Source organism: Acinonyx jubatus, chromosome B1 (genome assembly GCF_027475565.1).
Source record: "Acinonyx jubatus isolate Ajub_Pintada_27869175 chromosome B1, VMU_Ajub_asm_v1.0, whole genome shotgun sequence".
NCBI lineage: Eukaryota > Metazoa > Chordata > Mammalia > Carnivora > Felidae > Acinonyx > Acinonyx jubatus.
Window position 1 is genome coordinate 79,418,070 of NC_069382.1, and position 27,696 is coordinate 79,445,765.

At 43.5% G+C, this 27,696-nt stretch overlaps 1 protein-coding gene across 9 annotated transcripts in view; it reads left to right on the top strand.

Moving 5' to 3' along the window:
- ZNF827 (zinc finger protein 827) overlaps window positions 1–27,696 on the top strand; it is a 173,217-nt gene that overhangs the window by 77,227 nt on the left and 68,294 nt on the right. For all 9 annotated transcript variants that reach the window (XM_027066848.2, XM_053216902.1, XM_053216901.1 and 6 more), the window contains 2 exons: window positions 14,502–14,741; window positions 17,308–17,365. In XM_027066848.2, coding sequence (XP_026922649.1) covers window positions 14,502–14,741; window positions 17,308–17,365 — 298 coding nt within the window. The remainder of the gene's footprint in view (window positions 1–14,501; window positions 14,742–17,307; window positions 17,366–27,696) is intronic.

The window sequence follows — 27,696 nt, forward strand, 5'->3', positions numbered from 1 at the left end:
TATCTATTGAGATGATCATACGGTGTTTATCCTTTCTCTTGTTAATGTGATATATCGTGTTGATTACTTTGCAAATACTGAACCACGCTTGCATCCTTGAAATAAATTCCACTTGATCATGGTAAAGGGTTTTTTGAATGTATTGTTGGATTTGGTTTGCTAATGCTTTTTGAAGATTTTTGCATCTATGTTCATCAAAGGTATTAGCTTATAGTTATATTTTTGTAGTGTCCTTAGGTAAATGATGGTCTTGTAGAAAGAATTTGGTAGCTTTCCTTCCTCTTCTATATTTTGGAATAGTTTGAGATCAGTAGGTATTAACTCTTATTTAAATGTTTGATAGAATTCACCTGTGAAGCCATCTTATCCTGGACTTCTGTTTGTTGGAAGTTTTTTGATTACTGATTTAGTTTCATTGGTAGTAATTGGTCTTTTCAAATTTTCTATTTCTTCCTGAACCCGTTTTAGAAGGTTTTATGTTTCTAGGAATTTATCCATTTCTTCTAGGTTATCTAATTTGTTGACATATGATTTTTCCTAATATTCTCTTATAGCCTTTGTATTTCTGTGGTGTCATTTACTATTTCTCCTTCATTTCTGATTTCATGTGAGTCTTCCTTCTTTCTTGGTGAGTCTGGCTAAAAGTTTGTCAATTTTGTTTATCTTTTCAAAGAACCAGCTCCTGGTTTCATTAATCTATTCTGTTCTTTTGTTTTGTTTTGTTTTTAGTTTCTATTTCATTTATTTCTCCTCTGATCTTTATTATTTCCTTCCTTCTACTCACTTTAGGCTTGCTTTGTTTCTATTTCTCCCTAATGGTTTCTATTATTCCTATGTGAAGACAAAGGATTAAAAAGTGGCATTTTTGCTTTATCCAAATATGAGGACCAGTGACATTCTTTCTGAAGGGATCTTGGTCTCCCCTCATAATTCTATTTACTGAACCCATGTATCTATTTTCCCCAAATCTAAACCATCCTGAGTTGGTGCTGTGAGTTGATTTACTTCCTATTTTCTAAATATGGGATAGCAGCTGGATTCAAGCACATTTCCTGGTTTCCTGTGACTTGCCATATGCTTGGATCACTTATCTCCACAGCTGGAGAAATGGGGGAGAAGTGACAGAATATACTTGTGACCCACCACATTTCATCTTAGGTCCAAAATCAGGCGGTGAGGGTCATTGTTTAAAGAATGATTTATGAACTCACTTCCTTACTTCCTACTACTATCATCCTTACCCCCCTAAACCCACCTAAACATATACACACACCTCCCTATTGTTGCTAGTAAAAATTCTTCTTAGTGTTTGAGGGGGGTATTATTCATGGAGATACCATACTGGAGGAGTCCTGTGGTCCACATACATGTAGCCAAAGGTACACTTAATGGCCCCTCTGGTCGAGAGGGAGAGAGGCTCTCAGCAGAGGCAAAGGATTAATGAGAATGAAAGGTGAAGTTCCAGTGATTTGTGGGACTTATTTTGAGAGTGGAATCAGCATGCCTCACTGTGCAGTTGAATGTTGGTGGTAGTCGTCACTTAGAATTCATCAGTGCTTACGTATTAGCTCACATACTGGATAATATGTAGAAAATATCTTTTTCTCTTCACTTTGTTTGAAAGAGCTGTGGAAAAATAAAGAAGAAAACTGGGGAGTGGGAGGATAATTTAACGGAGACAGATGGTGGTCTCCTTCGGTTCCTTGTGCTAAAGCCTCTGTGCCCTGTTTATCCCATTTTAATGCTGTTGAAAATATTTTCTCCTAACACATTGTTTATGTTAGAAAGCTCTTCCTATCCGACTCTTTTTCGGCTTTCTGGGAGACACCCAGAGCTACAGTGTTCATCCTGTGTGTAACAGTGAGTGGTCAAGAAAAAAACAAACAAACAAACAAACAAACAAACAGTGAATGGTTAAGTATTGGGGCCTCATTCACAGTTTAGGGGTTCCCTCCCCTTCCTCCTCCTGCCACCAGTTGGCTGGCTGTTTTGGTGCTCTTCAGCACCTGCACTGGAGAGGACACAGGAACAGAGAGAGGAAGGGAAATTAAAATGAGTCATTTATTGCTACTTATAAGTAACTTTGATTTAAAAAAAAACATTTGGAAAAGAAGGTTGAAACACAGCCAGAATACATTGTGAGGATACCCAGGCACTCATGTCTCCAAGAATTATGGGGAATTAAGAGCCCAGAGGAACCATTTTCCACCATCACATGGTCCCACCCATGGCTCAAGGATCTCCACAAGCATAGTACTAGGGACGGTGCCCTCTCAAAAGCAAAGCCTCATTTATCATTGGCTATGAAGGATTTGGTTCCTGGCACAAGTATGTAAAGATGTCTTAGGGGTTTAAATGAACTCTATTCTTGAGTTCTTAGTCTTTCCATTTTTTCTTTATGGTCTTTTGTCTTTCTTATTTTTTTGTTTTTGTATTATATGTATTATGTATTATTCTTTCTTATTATTTTGTTTTCTTTCACTTATTCATTCAACATTGAGCTCCTATTATTTTCTAAGCCCTGCTTTAGGTACTAAGGACACAAAGGGAAATAAGACAGTGCCCTCTCCTGCATGGGTCCTACATTCTTTTTCCACCCCGTCTATAGCTGCCCATATCTCACTCTAGTTAGTTATTACCTGGGTTCTACCTCTGTTGTTATGTGATGTTCTGCTCTGCATCATGTTTACCAGCCCTTCCCTGGCTGCTGGAAGCATCAACCAATGGAAGAGAAATAGTCAGGACTTCTCAACAGAGATAACTTGGGACGTGATTCAGTAATATTTAGCACCACCCAAGGAAAACATTTTAAACTTGTCTGCATATACTCATACCCTGTTATCATCTTTTAATGGAAAATACTTAAAGTTTAGTAAAACTCAGTTACTGAAATAAAACTCTTCATGTGCTCCTTCCTCTCTCTGAGTATTAGGGACTCTCTCTGTCCTTCTCCCTCCTCTTTGTGAATAAAGCAGTGGTCAACCGATCACCTAACAGAGATGGACCTCACTTTTTGGTTATTTTTTTTTAAGTTTATTTATTTTTTTTGAGAGAGAGAAAGTGAATGGACAGGCGGGGGAGGGCAGAGAGGGAGGGAGAGAGAGAATCCCAAGCAGGCTTCCCACTGTCAGCACAGAGCCTGATGCGGGGTTCCAACTCACAAACCTTGAGATCATGACCTGAGCTGGAATCAAGAGTCAGGCCCTTGACCGACTGGGCCACCCAGGAGCCCTGCTTTTTGGTTATTTTTATGTCAGCAAGAATTTAACTGAATCTTTCAGGGATTCTGCTTAAAACCTATGCATTCATCCCCTCCCACCCCCAACTAGCATTCATGTTCATTGAGGATATATAAAGGCCAATTAATCACAGCAGATGAGGTGGACAGGGCTTAGATTTATTAAATGGCAAAGGATAATAATGTTAAATAGATTTAACGTTAGATCAGATACTTTAATTGACCCTTTTTCTCTCCTTTCTTTTTTCTTTCTTTCTTTCTTTTTTAATGGGAGACAGGCGAAGTATATGCTGAACATTAGATGAAAAATAGGTTAATTTTTAAAAACTGAGATCATTTGGAATGTTACCAAATGGCAGACATACAGTTTAAATGCGCCTCTTTAGCTAATTTCTAGTGAAATCATCAAATGAAAAGAAAACAAGATGATTGGGAGAGGTTTTACATTAACACCAGGACACTCGGGGGTCAAAAGATAATGACTGAGCCGCCCTACATCATCTGCTGGTTGGAGAAGAGCCCCCGGTGACCAAAGCGTTTTAATGCTTGATTGTCATTGGACACAAGTGAAATTGAATGCAGAATTTGTTTAGCGTGATGGACGTGTTCTGACTTGTGATCGTCTTCTGCACGTCCAAAGGACCTCCTTTTTGTCACGTGAGCCTCCTGTGTCAGCTAACACTAGGTAACATCATACTCAGAATAGTCTAAAATTTGTGCTATGATGGTGGTCCCAGTTTTGTGGCCAGTCTGAAAACACCAGTAAATGCCCAGCTGAGATATCCCAGGCAAGGACCTGTTGCATTGCTTGCTGGTATAGAGGATGTGAAGACAAGTTTAAAAGTCGACTGAAGGATAAAGCATCAAGTACTTTGCTTTAATAGAAAATAAGGTTTCTTGGACCCCTGAAAGAGAACTTCCAGGTCTCACTAACTCTTCAGCCTTTAAAGTTCAAGTTCCATTTTTTAGGACATATTTGTTCTTGCAGACTCAGATGGAACACCTGGTGTTCCTCATTGTATGTTTTTATTTTTGTTTAATTTTCATTTCTTCTAATGTTTGTTTACTTTTGAGAGAGAGACAGAGCGTGAGCAGTGGAGGGGCAGAGAGAGGGAGACACAGAATCCAGAGCAGGCTCAGGCTCTGAGCTCTCAGCACAGAGCCTGATGCCGGGCTCGAACTCACAAACCATGAGATCATGATCTGAGCTGAAGTCAGACACTTAACCAACTAAGCCATCCAGTTGCCTCCCTCATTTTATGTTTTTAAAAACTTGGTTCTAAGTTGACCCCCTGCTTACCTCTGTCTAGTGAACTGTGAATTCTAGTGTGCATAGCCAAATCATCAAATGTCTGTACCCTCCTTCCTGGATGGCCATGTACAGCACTGATACAGAGGAGGAACACTAGGTGATTTATAGTTTTGGTGAGCCAATTCCAAAGGCCAATTCTGATAAAATATCTTTGATAAAATATCTTTGAAATTGTTTTGGGAATCAAAAACTCTGTGTGTGTGTGTGTGTGTATGTGTGTGTGTGTGTGTGTGTACTAGAAGTCATGTAGGGCTCCTCTGTTGGGAAATATTGTTTTTGAAGGTCCTCGTATATTACTAGAAGAACTAGAGAGAAATCTGCTGCATCACGGTATTCTTTCATGGAGAGCATTTCCTCTCATTTTCCCCAGGAGCAGATGAGCTGTGTGCCCACAGGGAGAGTAGGAAGCTGATGTGAGAGAGAGCCTGTGTTCCCTCTCTCTGGGGTGTGGCAGCATCCATGGAAAATCCTCAGCCTTAGATTTCGTTACTCAGAGCAGGAATGGGGAGCTTTTCTGCTGAGGCCCACCGTACTCTACGCGTGGTGGAAATGAGCCAAGGGCCACACCGTAGAGAAAAACGAAACTTAATATAAAACTTCCCAGGGAGAAGCGTATACCCATCCAGTCCCCTAAAGATCAGCAAATTGTGTCAGGATGCGTGTGCTTGTGTTCCGAGTGATGGCTACTTCAGAAGGACGGGGTGGGCTAAGAAAGAGGAAAGGAAGAATAGCATTCAGCATCTAAGACTCGGGTTCTTAATATCCATACGAAGAATGGAGCTAAGTTTATCTCCATTTCGCTGGAGACCCAGCCCCAGTCTTAGGGTGAGGGAATGGCCGCCGGGCTGAGGCTGGCCTCACTCCCACATTGCTTCTCTCCGAGGAGAAAGAGTCTGACAGATAGTGTCAGACTTCTGTGGAATAGCATTTCCATTTCTGCCTCCACCCTCACCGCTGCTCGAGCAGGCCTGGGGCTCGGTCCTTCCCCGAGCAACCCAGGAAACCCAGCCCAGCTCTCCATCCCATTTTGATTTTGGCAAGGGCAAAGTCAAGCAAGAGAAAGCAAAGGCAGAAAGCGGCCGCCTTTATCAGATGCCGGTGGTGCCAGGCCCCGCGACGGGACGTTACCATGTGATCTCACTTCTTGTTCCCAGTTGTTCATGTCACTTCACCTGGTCCTTTTGACCTGCACTGTTGTTCACAGGGTGTTAATAATAAAACCACCGTCTATGGGGATCAGGTTTCATACCCGGACGGTGTGTTTATGACCAACAAGAACCCCGTATCTTTGCGGATGGCAAATTGGAGATGAAAGATTTTTAACTTATCTAATTGACAGGGATAGCCCTCTCAAAAGTGTACTGTTTCCGCATGGCATACATAGTTGGCGTTGCTCCTTAAGCTTCTTGTTATTCTAAAATGCTAGCTGGGGATCGTGATGGTGAACCGCCTGGAGAGTGAAACGCCTGTGTCCATTTTTGTTGTCTGTTTCAGCGCCGTGGCCAGTGTTCCATCCTTTCATACTTTTTTGAGGTCATTGCATGTGTGAGTGTCTGTGTAGGACTGAGGAGTCAAGAGACAGAGGATAGCATCGCATGCCTCCTGTGTGCTGTGCTTCAGGTGACACGTGTGATGGATAATACATGAAGCACATCGAATGTGCCAGGGCCGGGGCAATGTCTTGGGGATGGAAGACAAGTGGGAATCTAGCTCTCCCCTGCCAGGTTGGCCCAGAGGGGACACGCGTGTGTGAGTAATCATTGCAGTGCCCGACAGGATTTGCAGGGGCCTTACAATCTAGAGATAGGATAGAGCGGAGAGAGAGCGTCGCTCGACCAAGATAAAGGAATGCTGCTCACAGAGGGGACACCTGAATACAGGTCACCCTTGAACTACACAGGCTCGATTGTGCAGGCTCACTTCCACGTGGGTCCACATCTACAGGGATTTTTGCGATAAATACAGTACAATGCTGTAAATGTCTTTTCCTTATGATTCTCTAACATTTTCTTTTCTCTAGCTTACTTTATTGCAAGAATACTGTTTAAGATGGATATGGCATACAAAACTGTGTTAATCAACTATTTATGTTATCATTAAGGCTTCCGGTTAACAGCAGGCTGCTAGTAGTTAAGTTTTGGGGGAGTCAAAAGTTTCACGTGGGGGCGCCTGGGTGGCTCAGTCGGTTAAGCGTCTGACTTCGGCTCAGGTCATGATCTCACGACTGGTGGGTTCAAGCCCTGCGTCCAGCTCTGTGCTGACAGCTCAGATCCTGGAGCCTGCTTCGGATTCTGTATCTCCCTCTCTCTCTCTCTCTCTCTCTGCCCCTTCCCTACTTGTACTCTGTCTCTCTCTTAAAAATAAAGAAAGAAAGAAAAAGAAAAAAAAAAGTTACATGTGAATTTTCTTTTTTTCCTTTTTTTCTTTTTATTAAATGTTTATTTTTGAGAGAGAGAGAGTATGAGCAGGGGAAAGGCAGAGAAGGAGACACAGAATCCGAGGCAGGCTCCAGGCTCTGAGCTGTCAGCACAGAGCTGGACGCAGGGCTCGAACTCACAAACCACGAGATCGTGACCTGAGCCAAAGTCAGACCTTTAACCGCCTGAGCCACCCGGGCGCCCCTACATGCGAACTTACAACTGCAGGAGGAGGAGTTGTTCAGAGGCCAAGTGTACTTTTGAAATCTGAATAGGATGTGATCGGGGCATTTTAGAAGGAAATAGGGTGAGGAACAGTATGGCACGTTCAAGCAACTGGAATATTTCAGCATCACAGGAGCATGAAGGCACGTGGAGGTGTGCTGAGGGATGCTGCAGGGAGTGTGGGGCTGGGGCTTTAGAGGGGATGGAACTAAGGGGAGGAATATTCTAAGGGTGCAGGAACCCCAGGGCAAGAATGCGGCGGCTGGCCGGAAGCTGAAGGCTCTCGTGAAGGTGCCCGGGTGCCTCGCTCCTTCTCTCTGGGTTTCCATGAACACACCATGCCAGGCCACTCCCTTTCCCCCTCCTTTTTTTTTTTTTAATGTTTATTTATTTTTGAGAGAGAGAGAGATTGTATGCGCATGAACACACAGGAGAAGGGGAGGGCCAGAGAGAGAGAATCCCAAGCAGGCTCTGCCCTGTCAGTGCCTGTTGTGGGGCTCGAACTCACAAACCATGAGATCATGACCTGACCTGAAGTCAGATGCTTAACCAACTGAGCCACCCAGGTGCCCCTCTCCTCCTCTTTTCCTCATTCTTTCTTCCTCCTCCTAAAAGAAGAGATAACAGTTCTTCCCCATCCGCTTCTCTCTACTCACCTTCCTTTGGATCTCCCCAAGTCCTCTGGAGTCAGATGACTGCTGGTCTGTGTGTCACTTGTCACTTTTCTGCCCACAGCCATCCCGACCTCCACTTCCTGGTTAAGTACTTAGGCAAAACAGAACTGAAAGTTTCCCTCCGTATTTCTCCCCAACTCAACTTTTCTATTTTCCTACTCCTGTTGGTAGCGTCTTCCAAATCTCAAGGCTTAGAAATCATAGAATTATTTTTTTAATCACGCTGCCCCTCATCCAGGCCACGTACAAACTTTCCTTATAATTTCTCTCACATTGGTCTCTTCATTCTTTATTCACTCCTAGCCAGTCGCCTCCAGCTCCTCCCCATTCAACCTCTAGAGTATCCTGTGAATCTCTTCTGTCCCTGTGACCTTTAGTTGAGGCCCTCATCCTCTCCTTGCTTGGATTACCACCATAAGCTCCTAACAACTGCCCTCATTGCCACTTCCTCCCAGGCCTTCCAAGTGCCACTGCCAGGTTGGCCTTCTGCAGTGCAATCCGATCGTGCTCCTCCTCTGTGCAAACCTCCCAAAGGCTGGCTCCTCCCTGCCCCCTCTCCCTAAGGCTTCCGGGCCCCCACCTAAGATTCTGCATGCTGTCCCTACCTACCTCTCCGGTTTTATTTCTCTGGAATATAATGTGACCCTTTTTGTTAAACGGTTGTTCAGGGAAGGATTTGGCTTCAGCACCAAGGTTTCAGCATGAAGGACTTTAAAGGAAGGGAGGGAGGAAGGGAGGGAAAGAGGGGAAAGGGAAGAGAGAGAGGGAGGGAGGGGGAGGGAGGGAGGAAAGAAGGGGGAAAGGGAGGGGAGAAGGAAGGAGGGAGGGGTAGGCAGGGGGAGAGAGAGAGGAAGGGAGGGAGGGAAGAGAGGGGAGGGAGAGAAGGGAGGAAGGCAGGAAACTCTTACCCTGGAGCCAGACAATAGAACAGTGGTTACAAGAGGTTGGGGGGGAAGAAGGGATGGGGAGTTAGTGTTTAATGGGTAGAACTTCATTACGGAAGGTGAAAAATTCTAGAGATGGGCGGTTGGTGATGGCTGCACAACAGTGTGAATGTACTTAAGCTGTACACTTAAAAATGACTAAAATGGTAAATTTTATGTTAGGTGTATTTTAACACACACACGCCTCTTGGACCTCTTGGCCAAACTGAAGGTGTAAAAGTGAGAGGCAATTGAAGACGGGGGTGAGGGAATCTTGGAGACAACTGTGCTATGATCCCCTCACTGCAGGGTGGTGGGGATGAGGGAAGAGGTACTGGCCTCACCCTAACTCTAGAGAGCACAGCTTAAGGGGTGCCCACTGGGGCATTTGTCCTGTTTTCCTCAGGAGGGGAGCCTAGTACACTGGGGTCTGACGTCTGCCTGGGAAATCTAGAAGGTGGGAAATGGAGAGCTGCCTTGGGGGCTGCGTGCATGAGCGCCGAGAGCCACTGCAGTACTGTGTGGGGTCTGAGCTTGCTCAGTTTGTAGGATCAAGTAAAGAGGGAGGTGTTAAATGTGGCTCCAGGGTAGACCATTTTCCTGCGGGACGGATGGCATGGGTGTTGTCTTATATGGTTTCCAGTGGGGCTGCCTAGATGATTGGTGGTCGGCAGATTCCTGGGTCGGTGGAGGAAATAAGGGACCCCAGACAAGAGGGAGTTCAGCCAGGTAAAGGGAACTACAGGGGAAAGATCACCTCGAAGTTAAAGGTCTCTGAAGAGGGGCGCCTGGGTGGCTCGGTCGGTTAAGTGTCTGACTCTTGATTTTGGCTCAGGTCATGATCTCTCCGTTGTGAGATAAAGCCCCAAGTGGGGCTCTGTGCTGACAGCTTGGGTTGGATTCTGTCTCTCCATCTCCCCCACTTACCCTCTCTCTCTCAAAATAAATAAATAAACATTAAAAAAAAAAAAAAAGATCTCTGAAGATCCCATGCTTGAATCCCATGAGAGAAATGCCTGCTGGCCTTAACAGGGTGAAACCATTCTAGAACAGGCTAGCAAAGACCTTTCCCTCCTCTGTCCCCCGCTTCTTCCCCCGCCTTCTCCAGCTCTTTTCTAGGGTCTGAAAGGGCCACTAGTGTGCTGGGGAGAAGGCAACAAGAAAGGGAGAAGAAGCAGATCCTTTCCTCCCAAAAGGCTACCTGTCGGCCCTTCCAGGGAAGGGCAGGGACTCACCTGCCCAGAAGGTGGAACTGTGGACTAACATGTGGGATTGGGCCCTGTGGATTCTGAATCAGGACCATTTTGCTGCTCAAAGGACCATAAGGCTTTGAATTGTCTAAGAATTACCAGGTTATGGGCCGGCCTGAGTTTTCTCACCCAGGGACAGGAGAGGAGCTCTTTCTACAGGGCAGTTTTAAAGAGACAATGGAAGACAGGAGCAGAGTTGCTTTTATGTTTATATTCTATGCTATGAGTCTGGCTTCTTCAAGGTGCCAGTCCCACCTCTCCATGCTGGCCCCCCAGCCAAACCAGAAAACATGACATTCCTTGAACACTCCAGGTAGAGTACAATTCTGCCTTTGTGCTCTGGTTCCCCGTGGTCCTTAACTCCTCTTCCCACTGTATTTTATTTTTACCTCTTTTATTAGAGGGCTGTTTATACTTGTCTGATCATTCATTTAGACTAAAAGTGCTTGAGGGCCAGAACCGTGTCTTCTTTGCCTCTGTATCCCACATAGCCTCTATCATAGTACTCAGTATGCAGTGGACATTTAAAAAATGGCGGAAACAGCCACATGATGGATGAATGACATAGTCCCGTTCAGTAATTACTAACATGTACTGTTTGTGAAAGCAGAAAAGACAATATTATTGCGTTGTCATTGCTTTTTCCCCTCTGCCAAGCAGAGTTTAAATAGGACTTACCTAATTTGAAACCTACTTCTCCTATGCTACCAGGCATACACAGTGTTCTAAATACTCTTTTTTTTTAATGTTTATTTATTTTTGAGAGAGAAAGAGACAGAGCACAAGGCGGGGAGGGTCAGAGAAAGAGAGGGAGACACAGAATCCGAGCAGGCTCCAGGCTCTGAGCTGTCAGCACAGAGCCCCACATGGGGCTCGAACTCACAAACTGTGACATGGGGACCTGAGCCCAAGTCGGGTGCTTAACCAACTGAGCCACCCAGGTGCCTCTCTAAATACCCTTGAAGAGGAAATAATCACCTTTTTATGGGCATATGTTGTCATTTTTTTGTTTTTAAAATTTTAAGTAAATGACAAAATATCTATATTTATCATAGAAAAATTACAAGATACAAATGAGCATTGCAATAAACAGTCACCTTCAACCCACATCCCACATATAACCTACTGTTAACACTCTTGTCTTTCCTCTTTTTTCCATGTGCCAATTTCTTCCTTGGAATAGCAGAATAGGTCACTTGGGGTAAAATTAGTATTTGTCCTATTATTTTAGGAAGACATTCTAGAAGGATTTACAATGCACGTGGAGAAGGAAGATGATGGGAATGAGTAAACCCTGGATGGGTAGGCATGTTTCTGGGTGTGGGAGTCCAAGCAAAGAGTGAAATGATTAATTCAACAATTGTTTTGTCAGGATGCCCTAGGCAGAGGGGAGAGATAAGACCAGTGGGTATCTCTAGCTGACTTGGGATCTGTCCCCAAGTCAGCCTGCCTTCTGCCTCCTACGCTAGCCTGTCCAGGCACCAGCTTGAGATGGGATTAGTATGTGGGGGAGCCTAAGCTATAACTTAAGAGCAGCTTTTCTTTCTTACTTGCCTCGGGTGCAGATTAAATTTGGGGGAAGGGGCTAAACGTCAAAGTGTCGCAAAAACTTTATAGCAGCGGTTTTCGGTTCGGGTGATTTTGCCCCCTCCCCGCAGAGGATATTGGCAACGTCTGGAGTTATTCGTGGTTCTCACACCTGGAGGATGGGTGGTACTGGTATCCAGTGGGTAGAAACCAGGGATGTTGCTAATCATCTTAGAATGCACAGCACAGCCTCCCAAAATAAGAAGTATCTGGCCCCAAATGTCATCAGTGCTGAGGTTGAGAAACCCTGCTTTAACAACAACAACAACAACAACAACAACAAAACCATTTGGCAATAATGCTATTTCATGGAAGAGCGAGAAGCACCAAGATATTTCTTATATTATGCCTCACTTGCCCCCTGAGATGTCAGTTTGAAAACTCTTCTCTGTGAGTCTCGAGTCTATCAGGTAGATTAAAAATGTAAAGGTTTTTTTTTATCAGTAATCAGCATTTTGTGCAGTTTTGAAAGGTCAAGAGTTATCATAAGAAAGGGCAGACAACACTTCACGTAAATCATACTTGAAATTATCCCAAGTAGCTTTCAAAACCCGATACCATTCAAGTCCGTGGTTCACCTAGCCACGGGATTTTTAACCCAGGGACAACACTGGGGAAAGGGGATGGGAGAAGATAAAGAGCTACTTTCTAGCTTTGTTCTTTATATCATTGAGGTTCCTTTTAAAAATTAAGTGAATCCTTTGCTGCCATGTTTTTGTGTTTGTCCTCAAGCCTTGGAATGACTTGCAGGGTTCGGAGACATCACTACCTACCTGTGGCACTGACCCCACTGTTTGTTTCCTAAATATTTAGTACTCTGAGGGAACACAAAGAGGGAAACGTGTGTTGTGACGGCACCTATGAGTGAGGTAGCTAGGTAGCTAGAGGTCACGGTGGCCGTCAGGTCACCAAATCCCTAAGGGGTGGCCAGGGGGTAGAGTCAGCACTCCAGAAAGAGGCAGATGGACTGCAAGTCAAGGCAGAGAAGCTAGGTGTGTAACTTTGAAAGCTTAATCTTCTCTTTTCTTTTCCTTGCCATGACTGAATCGATGAACTTGGTTTTTATGAGTTTCACAGATGTACCGAGAAACAGCAGCTTGGCAAGAATAGGGAAAGGGGGGAGGGATCTAAATTAAATATAACAGTTGCTCGCAATTTAGTTGCTGACAAAAACACAAGTCATTTTCCCTGAAAAGCATGTGTAGTATGTCAAGAGGAAAAAAGAACAATTAGCACACTTCTTATGTAAGCTTTTATTGACAACACTACATTAACTGTAATCATTTAATTAGAAATGCTCTTCTGTCTTCTTTCCTACAACTCAATAAACTGTGCATGTACTTGGCTCTCACTTTTCTCCTGCTTTGTAAGGAAAGCATAGTTTTCTCTAACCACCCCAGCTCACAGCAATGACCTTGGCTTGTGTCTACATGACTCCACTTTCTCGTCTTGCTAAGGTCAGGGCGCCACAGCAGAATTCCATAGACTGGGTGGCTTATAAATGACAAAAATTTCTTTCTCACAGATCTGGAGGCTGGGAAGTCCAAAATCAAGGAGTTCAAGTATTTGCTGTCTGGGAGCTCTCTGGGGTCTTTTTTATAAGAGCACTTATCCATTCGTGAGGGCTCCACTCTCATGACTAATCACCTCGCAAAGGCCCCGCTTCCAGGTTCATATTGGGGATGAGGTTTCAATATATTAATTCGGGGGTGGAGTGGGGCACATTTTCAGTCCAAAGCACTGTCTCTGTTTTCACATGCCCTTTTCCACTGTGTCTTGTCCTCCTCTATAAGGACACTTATCACTGGATTTAGGGCCTCCCTGGACGATCTAGAACAATCTCATCTTGAGATCTTTAACGTAATCATATCTGCAAATACATTTTTTCCAAATAAGGTGGCATTCACAACTTCCCGAGATTAGCATGTAGACATGTTTTGAGGGGACACTATTTGCTATCTATCTGTCTCCTCTTTTTTTTTCTCCCAGAATGCTGAGTACGCTGTAGTTACTAGTAAATGCTTATTGATTTGAAAGTGTGCTCATTTTAAAGTGACCCAAATTAATGGTCTGATTGCCTGCACACTTTGTTTCAAAGATGCTGTCATTAGCTCTAAGGACTGCACGGACATAAAGACACTCTGACTTTACAAGGCGAATATATGTTTAGGACTAAAGATCAAACATCTAATAGTCACACCTAAAGCAACAACAGTCAGTAAATTGAACCATTATTATAACCTGTAAGATTGCTATTTTTCTCAGCGTCGATCCTTGGGCTACAATTAACTTCCTAGGTGGTCTTGAGGATTACTAGCTCCCAGCAAGGTATAAATGTCTCAGTTGAATCGACCCTATTTACCCTTTATTAATTTAGATGCCCTAGAAGAGAGAGAAGAAAAATTGGGCAGAGCTTTAAAGATAGAGGGAGACAATCGTAGTATTAATATGCTTGCTTTTATTTGATTTGCTGAAATTGCGTAAGTTCTAAAACAAGGACAGGCATTCACCATGTTCTCCTTAGTTCTGCAAGCGGCGTGGCAGAGAGGATGGAGTGCATGGGGGGAGTGGTCAGGAGACCCTGGGCACGGAACCCGAGTGCTGGATCTGGAGACCCAGGCCTGGTTCTGCTGCCACTGCTGTGGCCTTGGGCAAGTCACTTCATTTCTCTGGGTTTCCGCTCAGAAAACCTTTTCAGGGAACCAGGTGAGCTGGACGAAGTAGTTTTTGAAACTGTGTTTCTTCTGAGCTGTGGTGCTCTTCTAACCTGCTCCCAGACGCAATCCTCATGGTTCTCTCTGTGATGAGAAACTGGATTTGGTTCAGAATTTTAAAACCGTGGTGTTCTTGTTTCTCCTCGTCCACCTGCTTGCAGCGGAAAGCTACAAGGAAACTCAGATGGTGAAGATTAAAGAGGAGCCCATGGAGGTTGACATCCAGGACTCGCATGTCTCGGTATCACCCAGCCGGAATGTTGGCTATAGCACTTTAATCGGGCGAGAGAAAACCGAACCCTTACAGAAGATGCCAGAGGGCAGAGTGCCCCCAGAGAGAAACCTCTTCAGTCAGGATATCTCTGTGAAGATGGCTTCCGAGCTTCTCTTTCAACTGTCAGGTATGTTTCTGTGCAGAAAAATGTCAATAATTGGGAATAATTGGAAGGAAAGCCACTCTAACAAAGCAAAAAACACCTGCATTATAGATTTGTCAGACAAAAATCAATTTTGTTACTTTAACACCCATGCTGCCACTCAAACTAACGGTTAATAAAACGTTGCCAAGTAGAACTCCTGCCAAACTTTCGTTAATAAATAGTTAAGAATCATTTGAAATTAGAACTCTATTCAATTCTGTGCAAATGATCCCTGTTGTCTAGGCGAAACATCTCACCTCTAATTTTGCTTAGGCAGTTGATCTGATTAGCAGCCTTTTTTTTCTCCCCTAACGTTCAAAAGATAAACTTCGATTTACTCCAACAGTGACTGAATTACCATGAATTCCAAATTAGTGTGGTTTGAATTAAGGAGGTTGTACTGTTTCTAGCCAAAAGAAAAAAAAATCAAGGAAAAGGAAAAGATGAAAATATGAGGACTCTTTGCAGCTATAGCCTTATAGAGCATTTTCTGTAAACCAATGTTTCTACTTTGAATACTTGGAGTTTACAGGTGTAGGAATTACCAGCTCTGATAGAACAGACAAGGGTCCTATTTGTTTCCTTTGTTAACTCTTTCAGGCTGCATATTGTTTGTCCTTAACAAATTTAATATGCTGTTATTATTTGGACATGATTGAGATTGGAGATACCTATACATACAGGATTCAGATTTGTAAGAAATACACATACCTTGTCGGTAGTCAAGCATTGGCTTACATATGGAAGTTCATGCATCAGTAAAGTTTGTTACTAATGTTTGATAAACTCTGTTTGTTATGGATAACATATTGAAAACACCACGAGATGCCTCATTATGTAAGCATTCACTTGTTTTCCCCGCTAAGAAAAGTATCGGGCAAGAGAAAAGAAGCTGCTAGAATCTGCATGCCATCATGATAGTTCACCTTCTTGTTAGCCTGGTAACACACCCCAGTGCTTGAAACTATCAGTTGGTCCTGAAAATGGTGACCTCCCAGTTCTCGAACAAGGATTGTATCTGTGCAAAGTTCTGCAGTAACAGAAATAGTTAATTCTGTATACTTAACGGGACACACAGATCTCTGCAAGCTCCCAAAAGCTCCAAATCATACAAGATGCATTTTTTTTAAAGCAGGCTGAAAGTGTATCTAAAAACAATGTAACTTTGGGGGCGCATGGGTGGCTCAGTCCATTAAGCATCCGACTTTGGGCTCAGGTCATGATCTTACAGTTCATGAGTGCGAGCCCCACATCGGGCTCTGTGCTGACAGCTCAGGGCCTGGAGCCTGCTTCGGATTCTGTGTCTCCCCCTCTCTGTGCCCCTCCTGTGCTCGTGCTCTGTCTCTCAAAACTAAATAAACGTTTAGTGTATTTATTTAGTTTTGAAAATTACTTAGCAGTTAAAATTTGCACAAGTGAGGCCAGTGTGGTTCTTTTCAGAAAGTCTCTGTCTCTAACAGTACATTATCACTGTCTACTATCAGCGAAAAACTTTCTGTGGAAGAGTTCTCACCCTAGCACTGTCACTTACTGCCTGGGTGACCTCAGGCAAATCTTGGAGCCTCGATTTCCTGCTCTCTGAAAGAATACTGCCTCTGAATCCAAATTCACCTCCCCCCCCCCCCCCCCCCCCCCCGTCGTTGTTCAGAGGACAGAAAGCAACTGTCCACACCCAGGTGTGCATGCCATAGCTTCAGACCAGTGTTAGAAAGTATTGGACAGATGTTGTAAACGTTTCGTTTTCCCAAATATCTGGGAACTCCCTACGATCTGGAGTTTTTTGCTTGCCCTGCCATGGAAATCTGAAACCCTTGCAGAGTTGGCCAGGTTTTCTCCGCATACTTGAGCCATTGAGAGCTGTGACAGGGCAGAATCCTCACATTTGAACTGGATCGGGAAGGCCGGAGTTCAACTTTTGTGTTCTTGAAAGCTAATTAAATAATTTCTGACAGCTGGTAGATACAGACCTCAAGACAGAGTAAGGGAGGGTGTACCTCTGCTTGGCTAATGATATTTTTTGTCCCTCGTGACATTTATCAGAATAAGCGCTTGATGACTGCACAGCCCAGAGGTCTTGTGGCTGTTTTTATATCCCCTCTCACAAAGGGGCCTGACAATACGGAATGCTTAAAGGTTGTCATCAAAGTCAGAAGCGGAACACTTGCAACCACTGCAGTTTTCGTGCTGAATCAGAGGAAAGCAGAAATTTTCAGCTGGGGAAAGATACAGTAGAAATAGCTGTTTTTGTGCACATCTCTGTCTGTGTATATGTACTTATTAAGGCCTCATTAAAATCTGACAACACACTTAAAATTTGTTAGTAACTGTTTCCCTTTGATTGGTTTTTACTAAAATATTTTTGCGGAGGCTCTCTATATTGCTTTTCATGATTGTCTTTGTGAGTAAGACAGGGAGGGTTTGCATACTTACAAAAGAAAACTGCAGGAGGGAAAAAGAAACGCTAAGGGAGTTTCTGCTTAAGCCTTAGAAGATACAAATTGAGTAAGAACGACCTGAAAGGTATATGTTTCATTCTTTCTCCTTACAGAAAAAGTGAGCAAAGAGAACAATCACACAAAAGAAAACACCATTCGGACGACCACCAGGTAGGTCATTTTATGCGGGGGGGGGAGGGGGGGGGGGGGGGGGGAAGGGGGGGTCCCCCCTCCCCTCAGAGCGCCCTCTGTGTGGGGCCATCAGGCTCCAATCACGTGTTGCACATTGGTCCCCAAGCTGTTTTCTCCCACGGGGTTCAAAGGAGTCATGCCCTTTGCCACCAGTTTGTGTTAAAAATTTGACAGAAACAACACAGAAAGGAAGGACACCAAGGGGGAGGACCACTTATATTTATCAAACATCTAAGAGCTGGTACTTGGCTGGGGAATTTTTCATATGTTCTCCTTTCTTATTCCTCACAGTAGTTTTGTGAAGTAGATAATATTCTCCTCTTTGCAGAAGTTTCTTGACTTGGGAGTTTAAACGGGCCGTGCAGCTGTAATTGGGAGCCGGGTCTGTATCTCAGGAAGGCCTCCCCCGCTTAGTCGGTAGACCAAGGTTTTACTGCAGCTGTGCTCCTGAGTAGCTCGGCAGCTGGGGACTGATAATTTGTCACCAAGGATATCACAGCATTGTGAGGAGGGCAGAAAAATTTAAATTTTTTTTAATTTTTTTTTTTAATTTTTTTTTCAACATTTATTTATTTTTGGGACAGAGAGAGACAGAGCATGAACGGGGGAGGGGCAGAGAGAGAGGGAGACACAGAATCGGGAACAGGCTCCAGGCTCCGAGCCATCGGCCCAGAGCCTGACGCGGGGCTCGAACTCACGGACCGCGAGATCGTGACCTGGCTGAAGTCGGACGCTTAACCGACTGCGCCACCCAGGCGAAAAAATTTAAAGCAGAAGAAAATGCTTGAAAAGGCTACAGGAAAGCCATTATTGCTAACAGCTGAACATAAGGAAGCTTTCCATTTGCCAAAGGCAGTTTGAGGAGGTCAGCCAGTGGCGCTGCTCCTCCCCATCCATTTGCCATAGGAAAGGTAGGGGTCCAGCCAGTGGTGGTGCTCCTCCCGGCCTGGAAGGCCGTCCAGACCTGAACGGTTCTGCGCAAGCTCCAACAAGTGCACACCCCACCCCTGCGGAAAAAGGAAACCCTGGCGGGGGGGGGGGGGGGGGCGTGGAATGCGACCTCTAGCTTTGAAGGACCATTCCCCACCCCCACCCCAGGCCACCCCCCAGCTTCTGAGTTAGCCCAACATGCAGGCTTTACCGAATGAAATAGGAACAGAGACTAGGAGGTGTCAGCTACCAAGAAGGCTTTAAATGAAGGAACTTTGCTTTCCTGAGCAAAGGGAACAGTTGACCGGTTTTGTCTTTTTAATTCTTGCAATGAAAGATAAATATGCTTTTCTTTTTGAGGCGGTATGAACTGACCGTGGAGTCTCATCAGGCACATGAACGGTGCTCATTTGAACCTTAACCCGAGTTGTTGTTTTTTTTCTTTTTAATCCTATGAACTGGAATTTAGAAATATCAAATAGTAATTAAAACAGAGCAAGCTGTCCTCGCACGAAGTTCACGGCGCGTTAGGGAAGGGAAACCTGCCGTAACAGACCAGAACAGTGGTGCTGGCCTTGTCTCTCTGTATAAGTACGCGGGTGGAAAACGGGGCTCGCGATCTTGTCTGCGCATTGTTTTGGGAAATGGGTCTGGGGGCTGGGAGGGCTATTTGTCTATTAAGTTAGTTGCTCAAACAGGAAATGTAAGCCGCTGCAGATTCCAGTGGACCTTCTCCATGTATTCTGAAGACCATTTAATAAGTCTTGTGTCCATGGGTGTAAACACGTGAAATTGTCCCGCTTGGGAGATACTGAAAGACAGCAGACGAAAAATAATAAATGTTAATTTTAATTTGCAGTCCTAGGTGTCTTGAAGTGTCATGAATCTAGGTTTCCTAGAAGCAGAGCCTGAGATAGGGATCTGGGAACGGGTTTTATTGAGGGAGTGCGCTCAGAGGACCATGCTGGGCCGTGAAGGGGCAAGAGAGGGAAGGGGAGGTTGTGGAGCAAGGACGCGGTTTTCACCGGATGCCAGCTTCAGCTGGATCCCACAGAGAATTCTGGAGCATGAATTGCACCACAGGGTAAAGCCTGCCTGGAGGCAAGGGGGCCGACTCTTTGGACCACCGCCCCTCGCCATACTATTCACTAGCTTCAGGTCACCTCCAGCCAGGGTTGAGTAGCCTCCTAGTTGCAGGGGCTCCAATGGCGAAGGCAGTTCTCTCGCTCGCTGTTAGCAACCAGCACCGCCAGCCGCCTGCGGATGAGTGCGGTAATGCAGGAAAGGAGCTGTGGGCAGGACCCAACAGCACCCCCTGTGGTGGTTTTCTGCTGCATCTTTAGGATAAGCTAATATTTATACAACAGAAAGGTGTGCTGCGAAGCCATGTTATTTTATGCTTTTCAGGTGTTCTCTGGGAAGAGTAAAAGGAGGTTTGAACCAGTCCCAAATGAGTGAAATGCGTCTCATAGTCTACATTTCCTTGGCTGGAGCTAGAGCATAATTATAGGATAGAAGAAAAAAATTTTTTAGCCATTTGGCAAAAATGAAGCAATCCTTAAATTCTTCTCTTGCTGGGAGATTATGAGTAAGAAGAAATCCAAATGAGATCTTTTGCCCAAAGCAAAGTAGGGGGCTTGCTGTGAGCCCCTGACATGGTATAGTGTTCAGAAACCAGTGTTACAGAATTCTTGGTTTATTCTTCTATAGAATCCTTGGTGTGTTTTTATTTTTCCTTTGAGTAGGAACTTGTTCAATTAGCCTCTCCTCAAATAGATCTCTTTCTTACCTTCTCACCTCATTACTTCAGGCGGAACAGAATCAAGTGGCTTTGTGCCAAGAAATCCTCTTTAACTTCAGTTAACTGATAACAGGGATGGGGGGAAATGCCAACTACCTCTCTTCTTTTTTGATTCCTGTTTTAGAAGGAGCTCTTATTTTGCATGCACAAGGTCAGCTCATGGGGGTTTTGTTTTAAGGTATGATTTGCGATACTTTTCAAAAAAGATTGATATCAAGCCTCAAAATGTCCTTATCCCCAGATATTTAGGTAGTACTTAGTGGGATCTTCTATATTTTCCAGAAGAAGCTCACTGTCCAGAACATGGCTCCTGATTGCAGTCAAGATCAGAATCTGCCATGTTTGAGGGTTGCTAGGTACATTGAAGATAGTTTAACTGAGATCACTTCTTCCAAATGCCAGGGTGCTTGAGCCCCCTCCACTCAGTGAGATCTCCTCCTGCCCCTAAGGTCTGGATATCCAGGGGGCCGAGGGCAGATGTGCAGTACTGAAGAGAGAAGCTGATTCTCTCCCTGTCCTGTACAAATCCGTAACTCTGTGCACAGTTGTTTGTCATTTTTGGTCTTGACTCTCATTCCAACTGCAGGAACTAAGAAAAAGTGCAGCAGCCTAGAAAGAAACATTGTAACTCAGCATTCCAACATGTGCTTACCAAGGTGCCGATTTCCGTGCCTGGGCACCAGGAGTGCATGAAGCTTGTGGATGCGTGTGCAGCCCACAGTCCTCCATGGCGCTGACAGTTACACCTCCCTCCTCGTCAGATCCTTTCCATTGGCAATTCTGCTGTTTGTTAATACCTCTATTATAAGATGGGCAGATATGGAGAGAGAAAACGATGTTAGCATTCCTTGTTAGCAATTTTTTGAAACCAGGTTTAGGTGAAGCTAAAGGTTGAAACTAATAACTAGCAAGTTTCTGAATCATTGGCTTTCTACCTCATTTTTAAAAAAAAACTCTTTCAATGGAAAATGTCAAACATACACAGAAGTAGGGAATGTGACCGTCACTCAGTTTGAACAGTTATCATCTCATGACCTATGTTGACAGGGCCCCTCCTTTTGTTCTCCATCCCCCTAAAATATTTTCAGGCAAATCCCAGACATCATTTTAAGGACTTGTTTGAAAATGCCTTTTTTTTTCATCCCAAGAACTGAGACTCAGCTACTTAAATAATATCATCTTCCCCAAAGTAAAAAACAATCTACCAAAGTCCATGTGGCCAGGCAAAGAAATCAATCTACTTAACAGCTGGAATGATTGGATCGTGTGGTCCCACTCACCAACGCCTTGGCCTTAACCTTTCCACCCTTGTTTGTGCCCTCCTAGGGGCCCCTTCACCGAATCAGCCCTTTAGTTGGAACTTCGCTGTAAATGCTAAAACAGCAGTTCTTTTTGCCTGTTTAACCTCAGAGTCCAGCAAATTCAATCTAAGGGTAAAGAAGGCTGTGTGTCTCCTTTGAGAGAGTGTGTGGACTGAGTGTTCTTAATGCCATTCTACCTGATGAATGAGATGAGGAGACAGTCCGGCCAGACCCAGGAGAACAGAAGGACTGAACACTTAAGAGACTAATAAAATCCTGATTTTTCTATTTCCTTTCCTAGCACAAGCCTAGATGCTGCAGGGAATAGATAACCAGCTAATATGTATCATTTGTTGATGAAAATATATGAGGCATGATATCATAACCAGATCCCAAAGTTTAATGGAATAAAAAGAAGATCTACATCTTCTGACATGGACCATCACCCAGCCAGATGCTGGATAAGATCGAAATAGGAAAATGGAACCCTAGAGTAAGAATCAGATAGCTCCTGGCAGGTGAATTGGATATGCTCAATGTTGTGTAACATCAGGAACGTCAAACAATGGCTGCCAAGAACCCTCTCCTGGTTATTTGTTCTCCCTTTTACCCATTAATAATTCAGTGTCCTCGGGGATATAAGATTGCAGGCCTTAAGAAAAACTTCTCACACCTGGTTTGCTTTATTCCAAAAGCAAGGAAGCATTTGCCCGAATTGTCCTTTTCTCCACTATAAGACAAAAAGCAGAAGTGGGAAAATCAGAGAAGGGTAGACTCATATCCTGCTGTGCCAACCAACATTTAATTTGCCCAATTTTCGGAACTTGAAATGTGGGCTATTTGTTATGATTTAGATAATGGCTCTTACAGTGCTTACTAAAAGACATATGCACTTGGAGGTATCCAATATAGAATTTTCCTGTGTGATGGTTTGAATACATGTCCTTAAATATTTATGATTCAGTAATAGAAATTGCACACATTTAGAAAAGCATGACGTGCTGCCTCAATTTATATAGTTTCCTCTTTTCATTTTTTGGAAGGCAAAAGAGAATAATGCTCTATTACCTTAAAAAGTAAAAGATTACTCACAAAGAATACCAGATTAGACAAAAACGATTAAGAAAAAAAAAAAAAACAAGAAAGAGAGCAAATGAAATTGGTGATTGTTGAGTAGCTCTCCACATAGTCTCATTATCCATTAAATGTTCGGACTTTAAAATTAAATGCGTTGAGATTCCATTTCTAAAAAAATGGAAATTGCTACTAATTTCATGGAGTCCCTTCAGTTAAGATATTCACTGCTTTTTTTGGTGAAGTCAAGGCTCTTGGTGGGCCATATGGTGCCACTGCAAATTTTAAGACACCCTTCCTGAAGATACTGCCATCTGCTGGAATATTGTCACAATAAATACATAAATCTCTGGTATCTGTGGAGGTGTGTGGTGCCTTTGTGCAGTGCACAACCTGCACCACTGTCTGCAGCTGCTCTGACACAACTGTTGGCCTAAGTGTCTTCTCACTGGTAATACATCCTTTTCAACTTATGTTTGAGTTTTTATTTTTCAAAGAAATTAAAACTCATTCCTGAGAATAGTAGGATATATATATAATCGCAATGGCCTGAAATTGTTGCTGCCACTTGGACTTTTTCCTTATTTGACCAAACCTTTCTTAGTACTTTTATCTATTCCTACACTCCATTGTCCTGTAAGCATCGCCTCTGCCATTTTTCTTTCCATCTGTGATGTCTATATTGAACTGTTATAGTTGAAACAATACACTTCCAGAACCGTTTGGTATCGTGTTACTCTGAAGAGACAGGTTTAAATCTCCTTTTGAGGATATGAAGAGGGGTGTGCCTTTTCCTCATTTCCCACGAGCTCTGCCATCTTTATTTCTCCTGGCTTGCAACAGTGTTCGTTGTTGTTTGTATAACTCAGAATGGCCAGGGATGAAGCATACATTTGTAACTCTCTGTAAGTAGACATCTAGCTTTCTCTCTTAGCCACCTTTGACAAATTAAGCAGGGGTGACATGACCAAAAGGTCTATGCGACTCAGGTGCTAGTTCAATCCCATTGTTCTTTTCTGGGATTTTCTCTTGAGTGTGTCTCCACAGTTTTTACTAGAAATATATCAGGTACGCAAGGGTTGACCTCTAGTTTGGGGGTTGAGAAGCCCTCTTGGATGATGCAACAGGCCAGGAAGCATCCATATCGCACTGGCGTTACCTACAGCATCCACAGGACAGAGTCTTGCATCACTGCAGGGAAGACTGCGTTCGTCTAGTCTCTGCTCACCTCAGCAGAAAGCCCCTTGTCCTTGTTGATGCTCAGAGTCAGGTTCCTGTGGGAGATCCAGGTCCCTCGCAAGCTGACATTTTGCAGATCCGGATATGCAGGTTCATTTCCTTGGCCTGCGGTTGGCTCTGGCTCCCGGGGTCTGGCCTCCCCGCCACAGCGGCCCTCCACAAGGCCTGGCATTGTGCTTCTCGTCCTGAGAAGTTTCCTGGCTCCAGAGTGGATGAATGCTCACAGCACCAGCAGGAATTGTTCCTGAAAACGTGGTGTTAGGTTGTACAGATTGGCCTGCCTCTGAGACAACCCTAAATAGAAGGCATTTGTGCTTTTGCAAGAAGAAAATAAAAACATCGCCAATATCTACTTCTTTGTAAGATGCTCTGTTTTTCTTCTGTATTTTCAACAGCCTCTCTATTCCATAGCATTTGGCCCTTCTCCAGCTGGAGTTGACTGATACTGGTGGAATCATAATTTACATACAGTTGTCCCCGCCTATGCCTTAAAACTGCCTTCAATCAGGGGTGCCTGGGTGGCTTAGTCGGTTGAGCGTCCAACTTCGGCTCAGGTCATGATCTCGCAGTTTGTGAGTTCGGGCCCCACGTCGGGCTCTGGGCTGACAGCTCAGAGCCTGGAGCCTGCTTCGGATTCTGGGTCTCCCTCTCTCTCTGCCCCTCCCCCGCTTGCGCGCGCGGGCGCGCGCTCTCTCTCTCTCTCTCTCTCAAAAATGTTTATTTTTTTAAATAAACATTAAAAAATATTTTAAAAATAACTTTTATTTCTAGAGAATATTGGAGAGCATAAAGAAGAAAAAACCAATCATTTATAATCAATCCTGCTGCTTAGAGACAGCCACTGCTAAGTTGGTCGTTCTTCTCCTGGCTGAAGTTTTCGTCCATTTATATACACATACTTTCCTATAAAAATTGGATCTTACTATATATATAGTTTTGCAGGTTTCTCTTTTCACCCAGCAGTATATTAAGAACTTCCTTCTGTGTCAGTAAACATAACTCAATATTATTCTTTTAATGTTTACGTAGTATTCAGTGTTTGCATGTGTCATAATTTATTTCATCAGCCCCCTGTTATTAGATATCAAGGGTTTGGTTTTGCTTTGTTTTCCCAAGTTGTTGCTAATGTAAACAATCTGGGGGTAAATTGACTCAAAAAAGCACTCAGTTTTCAGCCTTTTGCATGAATTGTCTAATTGACTTTCCAAAAAGTCAAATCTACAATTCTACCAGAAGCTAACGAGAGAGAGAGAGAATATTTTAAAGGTCTTCTGCTTTATCATTAATTTTTTTTTAACAGTTGGGAGGTTAAAATTATATTTTATAGTTAAAATCTTTGTATTGATTGATTCTTAATGATGTCAAGCATTTTCTTCATGGAGAGGCATTTTTATTCATTCTTTTGTATATTTTCTCTTATTGTCATTTATTATTCTGTTTGGTGGTTTGGGTTGGAATTTTTGTTTGGTTGTTATTGATTTTTTTATTATGAAAAATTTCAAAACAGAACAGAAGGATAATGAAATAAACCACCATATTCCTATCACCCACTGAAAAAACATTTGTCACACTTTAGTTCACAACCCTTTTCTATACTTTAAGATCACATATACTTTAAAAAACCCTATACTTTAAAATCACATCCCAGGCATCATAACATTCAGTTGCAGACTCTTTAATATAGATCTCTGAAAAGATAAGGATATTTTCGACAATATCATTGTACACCATACAGAATTAACAACACATTTGATTGTTTTTTAATTGCTGAGAAAGTTCTATTTGATCGGTGTCAGCTGAGTATGCAGTCATGTCAGTGGGCCAGGAGGAGAAGGAGGACATTTTAGCTTTCTTGTCAACTCTGAAAATTAAAGATGAAAATCTGGGGCTTATACGAGCAGTATAATGACCTTGGTTCTCATCTGCCCACAAACCCCCTTTAGAAACCCACTGAGTCTGCAATGCAAGCCTCAGTTTGTAGACAAATGTCCTGGCTGACGCCTGCCGATGGGTAGCAATTAATTCACGCTTTATTCACTACAGTCCTTTCTCAGAAAATGTGTGCACCCAAGGTGATCGATGACTGGGTTTCCAGGCCTGCCCACTGGGGTCATCAGTGGTCTTCTCTGTTGTGTCCACTCCCAAGCTTGAATAGGGAACTTGCTGTTTCAGATGGTCAGAGTCGTCTTCAGGTCCAAGGCTTGCAATCATTTTTACTCTTGGGCACTCTTCTCCATCCCTATGTTCAAATTCTTTTATTAAAATAAACACATACATACATAAAATCATTCAAGAATAGGGCATCCTTATTTCTCTGGTGTTGCAAAGAGAAGGACAGTGTTCATGAACACCATTGAAGCTGTTTTCATTCATTATAGATGATTATCTTTTTAACTGACTGCTAGAATGTTCATAGGAAAATTGGCACCGACTGGTATACCTAAAATATCTGGGCCCGTTTCAGAAGAAACAGCTAATCTCTCATCCAAAGAGAAACTGAGGGCCGAAGCTGGAAGTTTGGGCCCACATACAGTCCAACGTGGCATATAGTGATTGCTATACCTTAGCAAAATGACCTTACCAGCATTTTTATAAAGTGCTAAAAATTCTTTTACAAGGATCTGTGGAACTGAGTATTTAACATATTTCCAATGCAATCATTTATAAGTGTTACAAAACACATAGATATGTAAGTATATAAAAATATTTTAAGTATCTATTATTCTATTATAAACTATTGACAAAGAAAGTAATCAAGGCCAGTAATATTTGAGATAAAAAGAAACACTTCCTACAAATTCACACGTTAATCATGAAAATTAAGTTGGAAATGAAATAATGTTACTTGACCTTTTATAAAAAATGAGATATCTCATTTTTTAAAAATGAGATTATCTCACCCAGCCACCGCCTGGGTGGCTCAGTCGGTTAAGCGGCCGACTTCGGCTCAGGTCACGATCTCGCGGTCCTTGAGTTCGAGCCCCGTGTCGGGCTCTGTGCTGATGGCTCAGAGCCTGGAGCCCGTTTCAGATTCTGTGTCTCCCTCTCTCTCTGCCCCTCCCCCGTTCATGCTCTGTCTCTCTCTGTCTCAAAAATAAATAAACGTTAAAAAAAATTTTTTTTTTTAAATGAGGTATCAAAAATAAAGCGTGGTGATGTTTTGTTGTTCGGTCGTGAGCATATTTTCATGCAAGCGGCTCCAGCTTCTCAGAAAGTTTCTCGTGACCTTAAGGTACTTGGGGAAATGTTGAGAAGATTTAGTTATAACCAACCCAAATAGTTCCCCTATTCATTATCTTCGAATAAGCCCATCTTTTGTATTTGATGTGTTGGAAAAGCTTAACAAAAACAGCCCTCTTTGCTCTTTGGCAAGGACTGTATTCTGTCAGTCCTTTGGCAAGTCCTGGACTTGGTCAGCCCTGTCCAGGTTTTGTTGCAAGAAAACATTTCCGACTTGTCGTCCTTTCCCTTAGCGTCGTTATGTCTGCGTGGAGACTCCATGCGGACGTTACCTGTATCCATTTCAATCTGTCACGTGTCTCATATGCCACATGGTCAGAGAGTCCTTGAACTACAGCAAGGTTTATTCTCAGAATCACTGTTCTGTTGCCTACTTTTTCTTAAGGCATGGAAGATTTTCTCAACCACTGCTTCCTGTGCACTTCAAGATGTTAATACAGCGTGTCACCCTGAGGGTGTGTCCCAAGGTCTAAGTGATTCAGAGGTCAGAGTTTTAAAAATATCAGTACAGTGGTTTTAGGTAAATATATGGAATTTCAGCCCTTTAAAAAAAAACATGCTATATTAGAACAGAAAACTAGGATTTTACGGACTTGAATTAATAATGGGGGCTGAGCAGAGATTGAGGCAAGCCCCGTACACAGGGCCTTCTGATGAGATGGCCGAGGGGCTGGGGTCTGCTGGGGAGCAGGTAGCAGCCACAGAGAGCAAACGTTGACCACCAC